The sequence below is a fragment of the Vitis riparia genome, chromosome 19 (genome assembly GCF_004353265.1).
Source record: "Vitis riparia cultivar Riparia Gloire de Montpellier isolate 1030 chromosome 19, EGFV_Vit.rip_1.0, whole genome shotgun sequence".
In the NCBI taxonomy this organism is placed as follows: Eukaryota; Viridiplantae; Streptophyta; class Magnoliopsida; order Vitales; family Vitaceae; genus Vitis; species Vitis riparia.
In genome coordinates this window covers 22,873,795-22,892,841 of record NC_048449.1, presented here as the reverse complement: position 1 = coordinate 22,892,841, position 19,047 = coordinate 22,873,795, and the positions used below count along the sequence as shown (strand labels likewise).

General features: G+C 34.8%; 2 protein-coding genes across 2 annotated transcripts; both read left to right on the top strand.

Moving 5' to 3' along the window:
- Nucleotides 1-10,744: 10,744 nt before the first annotated feature.
- On the top strand, nt 10,745-11,595 carry LOC117908339 (dnaJ homolog subfamily C member 14-like). The gene is made up of 2 exons (XM_034821934.1): nt 10,745-11,025; nt 11,127-11,595. The coding sequence occupies exons 1-2, from the start codon at nt 10,745-10,747 to the stop codon at nt 11,593-11,595; spliced, it is 750 nt and encodes a 249-aa protein (XP_034677825.1).
- A 4,278-nt stretch (nt 11,596-15,873) lies between these two features.
- Nucleotides 15,874-17,544, top strand: LOC117908338. Its single transcript, XM_034821933.1, has 3 exons — nt 15,874-15,975; nt 16,042-17,032; nt 17,168-17,544. Exons 1-3 carry the CDS (start codon nt 15,874-15,876, stop codon nt 17,542-17,544), a joined length of 1,470 nt encoding a protein of 489 aa, XP_034677824.1.
- Nucleotides 17,545-19,047: the final 1,503 nt, after the last annotated feature.

The window sequence follows — 19,047 nt, the reverse complement described above, 5'->3', positions numbered from 1 at the left end:
GCTTTCTAATATAAAAATAAAAAATTATTTATAATGAATTATAAAAATCTATAATGTTTATTTATTTATAAATCATATTTATTTTTAATATAATTTAAATTTTAAAAAATTAAAAATTTAAAAAGATTAAAGAGGGCATGAATGATAACACATAACTTCACTATTTTTTTTGGCTCCCAAGAGGCAAGTTCAAGATTATATATTGGCTTGCAATTTATGGTTGACATCAAGGAGTAAGCCTAAGACTGTTTAGGCTAGAAATTTGGCATTAGTTTAAGAAGGAAACCCAAAATTATATTAATTAAAATTTGGTGTTGATATAGAAAGTAAGCCTGAGATTGTTTTTGACTCGAGATTAGTATGACTCGAATAAGATAAGTGAATTTTTTACTTTAACTTCTCTCAAAATTGATTAGATGTCAAATGAGATAACTAAATCCTTAACCTATTACGATGTAATATTAAGAGTTTGTTTGATAATAATTCTAGCTAGCAAGTGTTTCTAATTTTTTCAACGCTTTAAAACTTTTATCTTTCAAGCATCGAAAAGATTAGAAATATTTTTTAAAATTACTATCAAATACATTCTAATTTTGATATTACACAATTTTATAGATCATAAGTTTTTATCCGATATGCTTTGAGATTGAAAGTGTTTTCATAGAATAAATAGAAAGAGATCCTATGAAAAATATATGCTTAAGGTTTGTTTGTTTATTTGCGTGTATGTGATTTTTTTTTTTTTTTTTTTTTTAAGTTTTAAAGTTTTGGATGGTTTTTTATTTTTATTTTAATAACAAGTTGTGGTTAGGTGTCTACTTGTTGTTTTGTGGCTATAATTAAATATTCAACAATATTATTTTATTTACGAAGGCCTGTATATCATTTTCATCTTAGTAATATATTAATCATGAACCCTGCTGCTATTATAATACTTATAATGTTAATATAATAATTAGGCTATTAATTAACTAATAGGTTGTGGTAAGGTTTGTAGGTTTTCAGGCTTATTTAGATAATAAATTAGTGAAAACTATTGAACTTCTTATTTTCAATATTGGTGGCTTCAAGGAGATATTGACATATATTTTATTAAAAATAAGAATATTTAGCAAAGTTTTAAAAATATTAATTAAATAAAAAATTTGTTAAAATATGGGTGCTTTGCTTATAAAATATAAATAAATAATATCGAGAAATGTAAGACTCACGTACATTTCAAAACTCTAAATAAGAATATAAATCTTGTTATGTATTTCCCATCTTCTGTCATAATTCCTAATTAATATAAATTCTTTTTTTGTAAAGAATATTATACAAAATATAACTCATACCTTCAAAAGCAATTAAAATGATCCCCACAAACCTAACCCTACTCAAACTTATCCTTAAAATTCCAAAAATCCCTAAAATTTTATAAATTTTCTGAAATTTATCCCTAATCAAATGACGTTACATTGGATATATTTAATTTACTTTAAACAAATAATTGATAATGATAGAGAAGACTAAAAAATATTAGAAATATGTAATTTATTATTTTGAACATACTTTAATTAATAGTTCCCAAAATTTTAAAACATCAAGTAACAAACCTAACTCTACTCAAATGCATAAGATCCTTAAAATTTCAAAAATACCTAAAATTTCATAAATTTTTTAAAGTTCATTCCTAATCAAATGTCACACATTAAATATATCTAATTAACTTAAAACACATAATTGATAATAATAGAGTAAACTAAAAAAAAAATTATAAATGTGTAATTTATTATTTTGAACACACTTCAATAGGTCCCAAATTTTTAAAAATATTAAGTAGCAAACCTAATTGTAATCAAATATTATCATACAACATCACTAAAAAATTGAAAAATTTATAAAACATGAGGACTATACACATGGGCTTAGTAGATTCACTTTCCTCTTCAATTGGCAATTGTGATATTTATTTTTTGGCCATCATTTTAAACCTCTTTAGTTTATCACTCTTCAATAAACCCATATTTTGCTTCATGCTTAAAGATAAAACATGAGATAACTTCAAAAAAATAAATAAATAAATAAATAAATTTCTAAATCAACTGCTTGATGATAGAAGATGAGATAACTTTACAAAATATATATATAAGAGAAGGAATGGAAAATGATCAGTTTTTCTATATGTTTTGTCTATCTAAAAGAGAATGAAGTAGAAAAAGAAAAGTTATATGTTGGAAGGGCATAAAAAGAAAAGAGTATTTTTATCCTATGGGAGCTTTTTATTTTTTATTTTATTTTTTTGTCTTTTAAAATTGTGGGTTACTTCTACAAATAAGGGTATTATTGTAATCATTTTAACAAAAAAAAAAAAAACCTTATTTTATTATAATATTATATTTTCTTATGAAATAATAAAAATTGTTAGAAATATCTTTATAAATATTAGGAGACGTAAAAAAAAAAAAAAAAAATTATGAAAACTATAAGTGATAGATAGATATGCAAGAAATGATGAACATCAAGGACTTGCAATTTAGGATGTAGATAGGAGGCGCTAGGAAACATGAGATGTGTCAACAGTTATATCTAGATTTTATTATCCATAATATTTTTCAACGTATAGTGAAGTGATTATCTCTAGTTCATGGACATAGATATGGTTTACTAAACTTTTTTGTATATAAATTATTTAACCTTTATGTTTTTTCATTGAACCTTTTGCTTACATAATAAATGATATCAAAGTTATGTTGAAAAGTTATACATGTGACAAAGATGAAAATTGAGTCAATGAAATTTGATTTAAAATAGAATATTATATAAAATATTTCTTACATTTATATATCATTCTAATATTATATTTTTTTATTAAATAAGGAAAATTGTTAAAATATCTATTAAAGACTTGTGTTTTACGATATAAATATAAAGAATAGAAAAATATGGGAATAATATTTTGGCCCAAAAATCAAGGCCACAGTCAACTTATTGCCGCAAGACTTGTGTAAAGATGATTGTTATATTTAACTAATTATCTTTCGGTCCATTTTTCTGAACAAGTTGTCCACTGTTGTGAATCTAATTATGAATGTCAGATTCGTTTTCTCCACAATTTGTCTACTGTATAAAAAATATGCTCTTCAACACGATTTCTTAATTTATTTGGATTGACCAGGTGGTGTGAATATTCTTGTAGTAAATGTTCAATGGATGTATATGTATTTGTGTTTGTATTTTCCAAATGAGTTTTTCAAATCATGTTGGAGCATTTTAGGATACAAAGCAAATTTAGGGGCATTGGCTTTATATCTTGCAGGAGAGCTCATTCAGATGATTATAGGGTTCCTCTTTCCAACTTCTATTTGATTGATGCTATTTATATCTCACTACAATGTAACAAAAATTGAGAGATGATTTTATTGTTAAATTTCAAAGGTTCTAACTCATTGTAAATTTCTTTAGTATTTCAGATAGTGACCCTGTATTTTGCCATTTAACATTTTCCTGCACAAGTCTGATTCAAAACCTTCGGAATACAATGATTATGCTCTGAATACTGCTGTACCAAAGTCAGGCAAAGAGATCGTGAAGGAAAAGCAGAAAGTGATGATTGAAAGACGCATGGGAGAGATGTAGATCCGCTACCATTTTTTTTATTATGGAACACACCAGAGCTTGATTTATGTGGTTCCTCATCTTATTCGTTTCCCCCTTTACAATAACTATGTTTCAATCCATATCTGTTAGTTTTTTCTTTTTTGGTCCATCTTATTGGTTGCTTTAGTCTTCCATCTCAATTCGAATATGACGTAGTTGTAATGGTTTTGTTGGAAATTAAAATGGAGGTAATGGGAAATGGAAAACATGATGCTTTGGAAGGGGATGAGGAAAATAAAGAAATAGAAGAACTCGTGAGCCTGGTTATTGTTGAGACTAGCATTGATATCAATTCAGAGGTAATATTTTCTCATTTATCTATGTTTCTTCCATGTCTTCCACAACTAAGAAGTAGCAGTTTTGAAGCTTGAATTATTATTGAAGTGACAATAATGATGATGTTTTAATTCAATGCACAGCTTCTCAATGCACCATGTGCTGCTGCCAGTGCAACTCGAAATGAAAGCAGTGGAATGGACAATGATGTACAGTCACGTTTGGACATGTTGAGGAGAATGTAGCTATTTACATCTTGTAATTTTGTTGGTTCACTAACTCCATTGTGAATGCTCTATTGTGTCATTTGCTATGTAACACGTACAAAATAACCCCAAATTTTTTTTACTTGGATTCAAAGCATGTATTGTTATCTCGAATTATTTCTGATGTCGTAGATTTGCTCTATCGTACATTCATACATTGAGACATTCAGTCATAACTGTGTAATTAAACTCCTTGATGCAGGCACTGTTTGTTAGTTGTCATTTAGTCGAGCTGTGGCATTCACCCCAATTTCCACATAATTATTCTTAGAGCTTTTGGGTTGAAACTTGGAAGTACATTACTCGCCCATTTCTTTTCGGGTACTATTGGAACGTTTTCAAAAACAACTATTATATTCATGTGTACTAGATTGTTTAAAGGATCGAAATTCTATTGGAGACCTTAAATATGAGAAATACTTTCTTCAGTGAGTTAATGTATACTGCAAAAGTTGTCAAAGATTTTCCTATCTTCAATACCAGATTACCAAACAGGCATGCCGTCTTTTTTTATTTTCATATTTTTCATCTACATTAGGAATGTTGGAAACTTGCGACCAGTTGTTCATCACACACTCCAGTTGGCCAAAACATCTACCAATTCCCAATTTGTAATGTGTAGCACCATACAACAACAATATATGATCAACTAGTTCATGGTTCCAAAAGGGCTGAAACAGGAAATACCAAAAAATCTAAATTGGTGCAAAGGGGATACGTTATAGGTCTAAAAAGCATTATAAAAACATCCACTGTAATATATAAGCGGAAAACACCAACATATTTTTGTTGAGATATTAGGAATGCTTTCTTTATATCATTCAATGTTGAGATATTAGGAATGTTTAGATATTAGGAAAGTTGAGATATTAGGAATATTGAGATATTAGAAAAGTTGAGATATTAGGATATTAGTTGTTATTTCCTTATATCATTATTTTCTTGTATCATTCTTTCTCATTCTTAGAATGATGATTACTCTCTATATATACTTTGTACATGAATGAATGAAAAAACTACCATTTATCAATTTGAAGATGGTATCAGAGCCATGGAACTGAAATCCTGGATATTTTGTCGCTATGGTAGTCCGACAACGATCAACCATCCTAAGACAAGCCCTAATATTGATAAGTCAACCTTCAAATGCGCTCACTGCAATAAAACTAATCCCACCAGTCTGGATATCCCACAATTTCAAAGTAACGACTCTTGGTATGACCAGGAAAACAATGAGGAACCGAGGGTTTAAACCATGGATCTTTAGATCATGTTTAGGCTATCACCACTTTGTTATTAACGATAATAATCGTGATCAACGGAAAAAGGATTCCAAGAAAACCTCGACTACAACTGTTGTTGAAATAAAAACAGAGGCTAATGTTGCTAAGAAAGCCTCTGCATTGGTAGCCGCTACAGATTATGGTGGTAAGTTTTTAAATACTTCTACACCTGTTATTAATAGTGCATGGATAATTGATTCTAGTGCTACAGATCATATGACTTTTGATTCTAGACAGGTTTCACCCCTTAGACCTTCCTCACAAAAAATTGTTTCCACAGCTAATGGTAACACAACCCCAATCATTGGGGAAGGATCCTTAACTCTTACTGATACTTTGAATTTGGATTCTGTTTTAGTTGTTTCATCTTTAGATTACAATCTTTTGTCAGTTTCTCAAATCACTGTAGCCTTATCTTGTATTTTCATTTTTTGGCTTGAATTTTGTGTTATTAAGGACATCCAAACAAGACAGACGATTGGTTGTGGTATTAAGCGGGGAAAACTCTATTACTTAGACTTGCAATCAAAGGATTCAAATAAGTTGCAACAAGCCTTGATAGCAGATGGATATGAAGGGGAGAAGAAAAAGTCTGAAATTTAGTTGTGGCATCGACATCTGGGACATGCTTCCTTTGGTTATTTAAAAAAATTGTTTCCTAGTTTGTTTGCAAAGAGTGATATTTCTGGTTTCTGTTATGATATTTGTGAATTGGCTAAAAGCCATCGTGCTTCGTTTCCGTTAATTTTGAATAAAAGTCCGCTTCCTTCTATGGTTATACATTCTGATGTTTGGGGCCCATCCAAAGTCCCAACTTTGAGTGGCTCATGTTGGTTTGTTACTTTTATTGATGATTGTACCAGAATGACCTGGTTATGCTTGATGAAGACCAAAGATGAAGTGAACTTGTTGTTTCAAAAATTTCATAAAATGATTGAAACTCAATACAATGCAAAGGTTCGGGTTCTGCGTAATGATAATGGTGGAGAATATCAGAGTTCTGATCTTTAAAAGTATTTGGAAGGACATGGCATCATTTATTAGACTACTTGTTCCAATACATCCCAACAAAATGGAGTCACTAAACGGAAAAATCGGCACTTGTTAGAGGTTGTTCATGCTTTCTGGATAGCAGCAAAAATACCAATATCTTATTAGGGAGAAGCAATCACATCTACCGCATACTTGATCAATCGGGTACCTTCCAGCTAAAATGACTTCCAAACACCTCTCCAAGCTCTTACTAATGTCGTAGTTGCCCTAACCGTCACAAATCTACCTTCTCATGTTTTGGTTTCGTGGCATTTGTGCATCTACACAAACATTAACACACCAAGTTAACTTCCTGTGCATTGCAATGTGTGTTATTGGATATGCATTGCACAAAAAGGGATATCGATGTTACCATCCTCTAACTCGACGAATGTTTATTACAATGGATGTGGTGTTTCATGAAGATTCGATATATTTTTCATCTGAGTCTGAACTTCAAGGGGAGTACCATAAGGAAATTCAGACTCTCGATTATAATTATCATATCTCTAAGGAGGATGAATTTGGACAATCTGAACTAGTGAACCAGGAAGCGGGTGAATTGGATATGAGTGGTACAACTCTAGAAGCAACTATTAATGACCACCCAAAAGCTGAAGAAGTGATAGAAGAGGTGAGAGATAATATAATTGAACCATCTGAACAATTTGGGTCCAAAGATGCCTTCATTGAAATACCAAACCAATCGTCGTCTACTGATGGTGTTCTTAATTTGGAATCTGATCCATTCATGAAACGGTTAACACACCGTCATAATAGAGGTATTCTTAAACCCACATATGAACCTGAATTGTCTACCAAAGTCAAATATCCCATGAGCAACTATGTGTCTAACCATCGTTTGTCTGAATCAAATCAGTCATTTGTAAATCAATTATCTACTGTAGCTATTCCTAATAGTGTGCAAGAAACCTTGGCTGATCCAAGGTGGAAAGCAGCCATGAATGAAGAGATGAAATCATTGTAGAAGAATGAAACATGGGAACTCATAGAATGTCCACCAGGAAAGAAGCCAGTTGGGTGTCGTTGGATCTATACTGTGAAGTACAAGGCAGATGGTAGTATTGAACGATTTAAAGCAAGACTGGTAGCAAAAGGGTACACTCAAACTTATGGAATTGACTACACAGAGACATTTGCACCTGTAGCTAAGATCAACACAGTTCGAGTATTACTGTCTTTAGCTGCAAACCTGGATTGGTCATTACAACAGTTCGATGTGAAAAATGCCTTTCTGCATGGCGAGTTATCTGAATAAGTATATATGGATCTTCCACCAGGATGCATGGTGTCAGAAAAGCAATGTCAAAAAGTGTGCAAATTGAAGAAGTCATTGTATGAGTTGAAGCAATCCCCGAGAGCATGAATGAGAGCTTTTGGCTATCGTCAAAGTAACTCAGATCACACTTTGTTCCTGAAAAAACAACATGGTAAGATTACGGCACTCATCGTATATGTGGATGACATGGTAGTTACAGGAAATGATCCTGAAGAAAGAAAAGCTCTGCAGAATTATCTATCTAGAGAATTCGAAATGAAAGATCTAGGTCATCTAAAATACTTTCTTGGGATTGAAGTTTCTCGATCAAGTGAAGGAATTTTTCTGTCTCAAAGAAAGTATGCCTTAGATCTTTTACAGGAGACTGGAATGTCGGGATGTCAACCTGTTAATACACCAATAGAAGAAGGTCTAAAATTGTGTGTTGAGCCTAATCAAGTATCAACCTATGAGGGAAGATACCAAAGACTTGTGGGGAGATTAATGTACTTAGCTCATACAAGACCAGATCTTACTTGTGCATTGAGTGTAGTGAGTCAATACATGCATAATCCTGGAGAGCAACATATGAATGCAGTCATGCGTATTTTGAGGTATTTAAAGAATGTTCCTAGGAAGGGAATTTTGTTCGCTAAAAATGTTGATCATCAGAGTATAGAAGTATATACTGATGCTAATTGGCCGGTACAGTGGATGATAGGCGATCTACATCTGGTAACTTTACCTTTGTAGGTAGTAATCTTGTGACATGGAAAAGTAAGAAGCAAAATGTCGTTGCTCGTTCAAGTGCAGAAGCGGAATTTAGAGGTATGGCTCTAGGACTTTGTGAGGCATTATGGCTAAGACTTCTCTTACAGGATTTAGGTTACCTATCTAGGCAACCAATCCGATTGTTTTGTGACAATAAAGCTGCTCGTGACATTGCTCATAATCCAGTACAACATGATCGTACAAAGCATGTCGAGGTGGATAGATTCTTCATTAAGGAAAAGTTAGATGATAAGATTGTGGAATTGCCTAAGATTTGATCACAAGATCAATTGGCCAATATCCTCACCAAAGCTGTCTCAAGTCAAGTGTTCTCAAAATTTCTAGATAAGTTAGGCATGTGTGACATTTATGCACCAACTTGAGGGGGAGTGTTGAGATATTAGGAATGCTTTCCTTATATCATTCTTTCCTTATATCATTCAGTGTTGACATATTAGGAATGTTTAGATATTAGAAAAGTTGAGATATTAGGAATATTGAGATATTAGGAAAGTTGAGATATTAGGATATTAGTTGTTATTTTCTTATATCATTCTTTTCTTGTATCATTCTTTCCCATTCTTAAAATGGTGATTACCCTTTATATATACTTTGTACATGAACGAATGAAAAAACTACCATTTATCAATTTGAAGAATTTTCTAGCTTCAACATTGATTAACGAATAAATACAATCCAATTTCAATACAATAATGCTCTAATATGAAACTTTGTCGATCATAGAATAATCTAAGACATAATAAGGATTATGTAATAACACATCACGCTCAACGGAGAATAACTCCCTACCATTATCAAATGCATTCTCCTGTGTAATACACAATAAAATTAACATGCTTTTCCAATAACCATTTGATTGTTCTCCTCACGTATTTGTAAAAGTGTTGCAATGTACTCATGAATGTTACTTCTTGGAAATCAAATGAAATGTCATCGTGGAAGTGGAGCATGCAATGCATGCGACTCTTAGACTAACATGGCAACATCATTCACTTGTTGGACCCATTCATTTCGCATAGTTGCATTGTTCTCTTCAATCAGAAGTCCATAAGTACTCACCATAACCATATGACCAAGTAATACCCAATGGCGATTATAGCTTCGCTGAGCTCGAATTCTTTGTTGAATCGGGTCTCTCATGATTACCAACCATGGACTCTGCTTCAATGAATGTGCATAGTGTGATAATTGAGAACGACAAAATAGTTTTTGAAGGTGCAATTGTAGACCCTCAATTTTGTCCTCCTAGCACATGTCTTATTACATACTTGTTCGATACTTTACAGGTAGCTCCTTGGTGGCCCATATCTACTCACGCTACTTACCTTTCTTGAGCCACCTTGGAGACTCTAGTTAAGGGATTGCCTAACCCCTTTATTGTGACCCTTGGCAGTTTTGATTTAGACTTAAGCTTTCTATTCCTTTTTAGGATAGTTCTTAGGCATGTTTAGGTCACGTAGACAATATCCTGATCACTTTAGGACACTTAGTTCATTAGGCACCCACTTAGGCCCGTATAAACACTTCATCGGGCTTAATTTATATATATAACTTTTATTAGTATTATTATTATTATTGCATGCATTCGATAATTATATTTATTTTGTTTATTCATTTTCATTTTTTTACCCTTTATTTGTTCATCATTATCATTGTCATTATTATTATTATTACTATTTTTATTTTTATTTTATTTATTCACTCATTTAATAGGAAATTGCTCGAATTGTTTAGACTCCAAAATGTGCAAATAACCCTTGATTGAATGGTGGAATTATATAACCTGGTTTCTCTTTCTTTTCTCTTTCTTGGCTTTTAAAATCGTATTTCGTTTTATTACCAATCTCATATTTTTTTCATCAGTTTCTTCTCTTTTCTTTTACCTTTTTTAATTTTATTTTATTCTGTTTTGCATGAGGAGCACCAGAATTTCTCAAGAAGGATCCGAGGCACCAAGGTCTCAGATACTGCTAGGAAGAAATCTCCATGCATAGTCGCACATGGGAGGGATGACACAAAGATTGCCACTTAAGAAGAATGACACATGCGAACTGCCACTGAAGAATGATCCACATACACGACTGTAATGCTCCAAGGGTTGCATTATTATTTGAAAGGCATCGACACGTGGAGAGGCATGTAGGCTCCATTGGGAAGACAACACGCAGCCTGGTGATATGGGTCTGGGGCAGCACGTAGGCTCCATTAAGCAAAAGAACAAACAACCGCCACCCTTAGACATCTTTACACGTAGCCGCTCCAAAGATGCCAACACGCTGCAAGGAGGACACCCACAACCATTTAGAGCACTCTCCAATAGAAGCAATGATCAACAACCTGCACCATCGACAAGGGATCCACAACACGGACAAGCATGCAAGTCAAGAGAGCAGCAACCGCACCACCATAGAGGAATTCCAGAGAAAAAAATCAGCAAGCACCTGATCGTAGTGCAAGAGTAACTTCAACCAGTGGGGCTGACTCTGAGATAACTTCTGAAGAGGAAGTTGTTCGGTTATTAAATTGTATCGATCACTATTCAGCATTGGGCTCGTCCAGGTTTGAGAACATAGACGTTTCTCTACTAAAGCGGGAATATAGGAAAAAGGCAATGCTCGTCCATCCTGATAAAAACATGGGCAACGAGAAGGCTGCAGAAGCTTTTAAAAAGCTTCAAAATGCATATGAGGTTTTACTTGACTCTCTGAAGCGAAAGGCATATGATGATGAATTAAGGAGGAAGGAGTTGCTAAACTGTTTCCGTAGATTTCAGACTGCCTCTCAAAAGAATGGAAGGCATGGTCCTTTTACCTCTGGATTCCCCCGCTCAGAAGCTGAAGTTGAGGATCCCTTTGGAGGGTCAAGACGAATAGCCTGCAAAAAGTGTGGCAACTTTCATGTTTGGGTTCACACCAAGAAATCAAAGTCTCGAGCAAGATGGTCCCAGGATTGCAAGGATTTTCATCAGGCCAAGTACTGGAGATCCCAATGTTTCCACAAGAACAAAGGAAGGACCCGAGGAATTTAAGAAACCGGATGGTGAATTAATTAATAGGGTTGATGCCAAAACACAAAGAGATGCAGAATAGCAACATGGGATCTGAAGGAACTTACCATTTTGGGGTCGTTGAGGATCTGATTTACTTACCAAATGAGATGCGGGCTGCATCTTAGGGAAGTCCCCAATGTGAGCCACATGTATGCACCTTCCTATATCACGTGCATCTTCGAAAAGGAAAGGAAATATGAGAGTGAGGCTACCATATAAGAAAGGAGGACACGGAGAGAAAGGGAGTTTTTTTGAGAGGAGGCCATCCACGTGCGTTAGAAAGAAAAAGGAAATAGAATATTCCATATAAAGGGAGGCTGCCACATAAAAAGGAAACGGGGAGATAGAGAAGTGATAGAGAAGGAGACACGGAGAAGGACAAAGGCCTTTTGAGGGAGGAGACTTTTTCTTTTGGAGCAGAAATTCACATACAAGGGTGATATTTTCTAGAGAGGACACATCAAGAGAGTATTTTTTTTCGATACAATATAAGTTAGTTTTCGATTTTTGATACAATATTTCTTTTTTTTTAGTTTGGGTTTTAGTTGATTGGTTTAATTAATTGTTTGTGATAAATTCTTTTAAATCTCGATTTTGAACAATCTTTTATTTTTCTTAGATTAAATGTCTCTCTTTTATGAGTGCAATTCATTAGTTCTATGCTAGTTTATTTTAATCTACATGAAAGTTTAAATAAAGTTTATATTTTTAATTCCTATTAATTTAAATTTTAGTTTATTTTTAATTTGAATATGTTATTAATCTTAATTTTTTAGTTTAATTGGTCTTGTAAGGTAAAGTTTATATTTTTAATTCCAATTAGTTTAATTCTAGTTTATTTTAAATTTGAATATGTTAATGATCTTAATTCTTTAATTTAATTGATCTTGTGAGGTAAAATTCAAATTTTTAATTCCAATCAGTTTAATTTTAGTCTATTTTTAATTTGAATGAGTTATTGATCTTAAATCTATTAATTTAATTGGTCTTGTAAGGTAAAGTTTATATTTTTAATTCCGATTAGTGTAAATTCTAGTTTATTTTAAATTTGAATATGTTAATGATCTTAATTCTTTAATTTAATTGATCTTGTGAGGTAAAATTCGTATTTTTAATTTCAATTAGTTTAATCCTAGTTTATTTTTAATTTGAATACGTTATTAATCTTAATTCTTTAATTTAATTGATCTTGTGAGGTAAAATTCATATTTTTAATTTCAATTAGTTAAATTCTAGTTTATTTTAAATTTGAATATGTTAATGATCTTAATTCTTTAATTTAATTGATCTTGTGAGGTAAAATTCATATTTTTAATTTCAATTAGTTTAATCCTAGTTTATTTTTAATTTGAATATGTTATTGATCTTAATTCTTTAATTTAATTGATCTTGTGAGGTAAAATTCATATTTTTAATTTCAATTAGTTTAATCCTAGTTTATTTTTAATTTGAATATGTTATTGATGTTAAATCTATTAGTTTAATTGGTCTTGTAAGGTAAAGTTTATTTTTTTAATTCCGATTAGTGTAAATTCTAGTTTATTTTAAATTTGAATATGTTAATGATCTTAATTCTTCAATTTAATTGATCTTGTAAGGTAAAGTTTATATTTTTAATACCAATTAGTTTAGTCTATTTTCAATTTGAATGAGTTATTGATCTTAAATCTATTAGTTCAATTGGTCTTGTAAGGTAAAGTTTATATTTTTAATTTCGATTAATTTAAATTCTAGTTTATTTTTAATTTGAATGTGTTATAAATCTTGATTCTTTAGTTTAATTGATCCTGTGAGGTAAAGTCTACATTTTTTAATTCCAATTAGTTTAATTCTAGTCATTAATCATGTGTTTCTTGAAATCTAAATGTTAGTTTTTTGGATGATAATTTTGTTAGTTTGTTTGATTAGGAAGTCATAAATTTGTTGCCTTAGTGATTGTTGGTCAAATTTTTTTGAGGGCCACTGGAAAACCCATGAAAGTTGGCCTTTACCCTCACCACTTTAATTGACAAGATTTTCTAAATCCTTTATTTCGTGATCTTTGTTTCCTTTTGTTTTGATTGATATTTTGTTTTCTATTTTTGTTATTTTAAAAATTAATTTCCTTTATTTTAAAACAAAACTCTTTTTCTAAAAAAAAAACCCTTTTAAGATATTTAAAAAAAAAAATTCATTTAAAGCCTCTAGAATCAAAATCTCTTTTCTATTTAAAAAATAACATGCAACCATATCTTAATCGGTTTGCATCCTTCTCAATTTTCAACAAAAATTTTGGTTTTAAACAAAACGCGAATCAAAGCTTATGGTCCCAAATAAATGGGACAATTTTATGCTAAATCGTGTATATTAATTTGGGGAATTGGTGAAACCCCTACATAAAAAAATCTTTTTCAAAATTTATTTTTGGTACCATCCTACTATTTATTGTAATTATATTTACATTTTTCTTTTTAGGAATTGTATACAAGATATGTATGATAATTAATTATTCCGAATTCTGATAATTTTTGTTAATTAATTAGATAAGCATGCTAGGATTTATTATTCATTATTTCTTATCTAACCCCCATGTCTCGAAGAAGTGCATTAGGAGTTATATATGCTATCTAGGTACGTTCCCAAAATTTCATGAATATACATGTCATTGCCCTTGTTTGATGCCATACTTGATTGTCTTGAATGCTTGTTTGATCATCCCTGATAAAATGCATGTCGTGTGTCATATTTTTGAATTGACCATTGATGTTTTATGATAGCGCTTAAGAAATGGTTCAGGTACGCACCCTAACTTTCCTTTATTGTGATTGATCTCCTTATTTAGCATGCTACTTTCTGAAATCACCTAGCTTACTTAGGTATCTACAGTTAATCAATTAATTGCCCCATTTCCCCAATTTAGTCAGTAAAGACCTCTTTAGGGCTTAGAGGGGTGCTACCTCCTAGAGGTACCTTTCCAATAAGTAACCTGATCCCCGGACCTAGACTCGGATTTTTCAAAGACATGTTTTTTTCCAAAAATTATGGAGTCACATTTTAGGGTTTTTCTTTCTTGTTTTATTTTCCCTTTAAAATAAAAATAAAATAAGTGGCGGCTCCAACTTTTCCAAAACTAAATAATTTTTCATAAATAAAAAGCGAGTTTTGCCGATCGAGTGGGGATGCACGTAAAAAATGCGGGTCCACAAATTGGCGACTCCGCTGGGGATTTTGAGGATCAAGTTTGAACACTAGTTAGGAAAATGTGGCGTTTAATTGGTCGATTAGTGGGTACCATCTTTTTTTAGGCAAGGTGATTCGATTTGCTTGCTTGTTTGGTTTGCTATCTTAACATGTTTGATTGCCTTGGATGATCACTTGATTGTTTTGCTCACTTTAGCATGATTCACTCTCACATATGTTAGATAGGACTTTGTTTGTTTGATATTTATCTGCTTTGCATGACGGTTTGTTGCGATCACTTAACTGTTTATTCACTTTAGCATGATTCACTCTCACATATACTAGATAGGACTTTGATTGTTTGATATTTATTTGCTTCGCATGACTGCTTGTTGCATGACAACCCTTTTCCTTGCATGTTCGTATGATTGCTTGTCTTCGTTCACTATCACACTTTAGATCTTAGGTTTTTCGGATGCACTCACATTCTTCATTGTGCACTTTAGATTATCCCTGAGTGTTGAGAAATGGGAGAGCCTTCACCTTTAAGAAACCTCCTGGGAATGCGAGGAAGTGCATGTGTGGAGGTGATGACCACCTTGCATGGAAGCACCCTGTCTCCTTCGAGGCATGCAGAGGGTTGCGTATTGCCGGAGGGTATGATCGCTTCTGCTAGGGATCCTTTAACCCACCTATTTTATCCTATAAAGCCACCTCAACCTTGTAAGTTAACCTAGACCCAATTAAGACTTCATTCCTACACGTGGATGCATCTGTGGACCTTTAGAGCTGCCTTAGTCACGATTGGGATCGGTTATCCCTTCCGTAGTCTCCTTTTGGTGTGATCAGAGATGGGTATCAAATTGAGTATATTTGGGCTTTACTTTTACACACCTGATTCCTACAGAATCACATTTGTACTGCACCTTATCCAGTGTTTCCGTATTTGTAGGAGGGTTTACTTTGACCGATCTGGATTCACCTTTGTGGATTAGAGTTGGAGGTAGATTGACCAAAGTATCAAGCCAATCAGATCAGAGATCAGATCAGAGGGATATGGACTCATAGGTAGTTACTGTTGACCAGTTTACCGCAACCATGGCTTCTATCCAGGAGGCTATAGCTAACCTTGGTCAGAGGATAGATGGACAGCAGACCCAACAGGTCCCAGTTCAGGAGAATGCCCAGTTTGATACCACAGTATTGCCACATCCTCCACCAAGTCAGTCAATACCATAGGCTATACCTTTCACTCTGCATAGTCAGATCGAGGTTACCTTGCCTCCTGTCACATCGCCTATCCCAACTTTAGAGGACCCACATACACGTATGGATAGACTTGAGCAGAAGTTGAGACAGATCAGGGCTTCAGACAGAGTTGTTACTTGGGAGGATTTTGATGGAGCACCAGTGGCTAGTTTGCCGACCAAGTTCAGGATGCCCGAGATTGAGAGATATACGGGCATAGGATGTCCTCGCATCCATTTGAGGCTCTATAGTACAGTTATGAGGGCTCACGGACTGGATGAAGCCCAAATAGTTATGCTTTTCCCTATGTCCCTGAGTGGTGCGGTACAGCGTTGGTTCGCTTCATTGGATGCATCATGCCGTAGGACTTGGGATGACTTGGCCCAGGAGTTTTTGAGACAGTTTGCATTTAACACTGTCATTGATGTTTCGAAGAGAGAGTTAGAGGCTTTGAGACAGAGGCTAGAGGAGTCAGTCACTTCATTTATCTCTCGCTGGAGTGAGAAGATTTCACAGATTATTGATCGTCCTTCAGAGAAGGATCAGATTAGCATGATCATGAAGAGCTTGCAGCCTAGATTTGCTAGACACTTGATGGGATTTCCTCATACAGATTTCAGATCTTTGGTACAGGCTTTATATGGTATAAAGGAAGGCATTGCTAGAGGATTGTGGCCCGAGTCTTCCCCTACTGATTCTAAGGGGAAGAAGCCTTCGGGAGGACATAGATCAAGAGATATTAGTGCCATCAGTTCAGCAGGGATGAGACCTCCTAGACACTATCAGACAGTTGGGCAGACTTCTGGATTCTATTATCCACTATCACCCCATGTGCAGTATAGGCCACCGGTTCCCTCCAGACCCATGACTCCTACTTACCTACATCCAGTCTCACAACCTGTTTTTGCTGCACATGTCACAGAGAGACCTCCTGCACCATACACCCGACCCCGAGCTCCGCAGACCACCACATATGTGCAGAGACCATCACGTCAGTTTGCTCAGTTGGGTATGCCTTTGAGTCGAGCTTTTTAGAAGCTCATGGAAGGTGGATTATTGACTCCATTGGCACCCAAGCCAGTACCTCAGCCAGTACCGCCTCGCTTCAGATTAGACCTACACTGTTCTTATCATTAGGGACCAGGACATGACAGGGATCACTGCAACGCTTTGAGACATGCTATTCAGGATTTGATAGACCAAGGTTTGGTTAACTTGAGGCAGCCAAGTGTGACCACTAACCCTCTTCCTGCCCATTCTATACATGCAGTACCTCCATCACCCGGAGATATTCATCACATAGACCTTATAGAGGATGACATTATACATATGTTGAGTTGGGATGATGGATTACCCGAGCCGATCGTTTTGCATGATAGTTATGAGGTTGATGGGGTTTCATTGGGTCCTCAGGCCCCTACACCATTCAGTTTGATCCCAGACGAGGCACCATTCCAGTTGACTCATCCCACGCCCTTGATTATTGGATGTCAGAATACTTTTGTCCCGTTCACTTTATGACCAGAGGATGATGATTCAGAGGGGAGAAAGATATAGATTGTGACTCATAGTGGGAGGATAGTTCAGCCACCACCACCAACAGTCAGACCATTTGAGGGTGCAACCTCTCATGAGGAGGTTAGAAGAGAGGATGATGAAGTTTTGAGACAGCTACAGAGCACTTAGGCCCGTATTTCTATTTGGAGTTTATTAGCATCGTCCAGTACTCATAGAGATGCTTTGATTTGAGCCTTGAGTCAGATCAGGGTAGAGACTACCACCACTCTAGAGAGATTGATTCATATGATGACGGCCGGCAGGGCCACTTGCTTTGTGTTTTCAGATGATGACTTACCACCTGAGGGTTCAGACCACGTACGCCCTCTATATATCACAGTTGGTTGTTCAAGCCGTAGAGTCCTGTCTGTCCTACTGGACAATGGCTCAGCCTTGAATGTCTACCCTTTAGCCACTGCTATAGCCCTTGGTTTTGCACCTTCAGATTTTGGTCATTCTACTCAGACAGTCAGAGCATATGATAGCACCAAGAAGGAGGTTATGGGTACTTTGGTGATTGATTTGCAAATTGGTCCAACCATATTTTCTACTTTGTTCCAGGTTTTGAGGATTCCTGCATCCTTTAACCTGTTACTTAGCCGACCTTGGATACATGAGCCGGAGCTATCCCTTCTTCCCTTCATCAGAAGGTGACGTTCATTCATGATGGGCAAGTTATCATAGTACAGTCTACCAGAGATATGTTAGCCTCTTCCGAGCTAGTATTTCAGATTAGTCACAGCGAGGATGACCTATTCTTGATTGGATTTACTTTTGATGAGATACAGACTCTCGAGATTGAGGATTTTCATAGAGACTTTGTGGCTATGTCATTTGATCAGCACAGTAGCACAGTGGTTCTTGATATGATGAGAGGTATGACTTTTCTACCTGGCATGGGGTTAGGACGACGTCAGCAGGGACCCAGCGAGTTTATAGCTGCCATTGACCATGATATGACATTTGGACTTGGGTTCATTCCTACCGAGGTCAATTACTGTTACATGGCGCGACTGCGTAAGGAGAGAGTGAGGGCCCGTTTATCCCACACGCCATTTGATTATCCTATTCGACCCTATAGGATGAGTTTGGTCGACTACTTTGTCAGAGGACCGGAGATTCAACCCCGTATAGAGGAAGTTCACAGTGTGGTTCATACAGATAGAGAGATTGAGTTTCAGCATCTGTTTCACCAGTTATAGTTGAGTGATGGGGCTTATGGCGCTTTTGTTTCTATGGCTACTCCTATGTCTCCAAATCGAGCTAGCATGTTGTCTCTATGCTTTCCGGAGGAGATCACTGATGATGGAGTGATTGTTGATCCTACTGAGATGATTGATGGAGTTGTGCCTCATGATGAGTACCGAGATGAGATAGATAGGATGACTGTGAGCCATATTACCAGCATTGTTCAACTTCAGCCTGCTTCACTATTTGATATGTTCGGGGTATCTACCATTGAGGTTC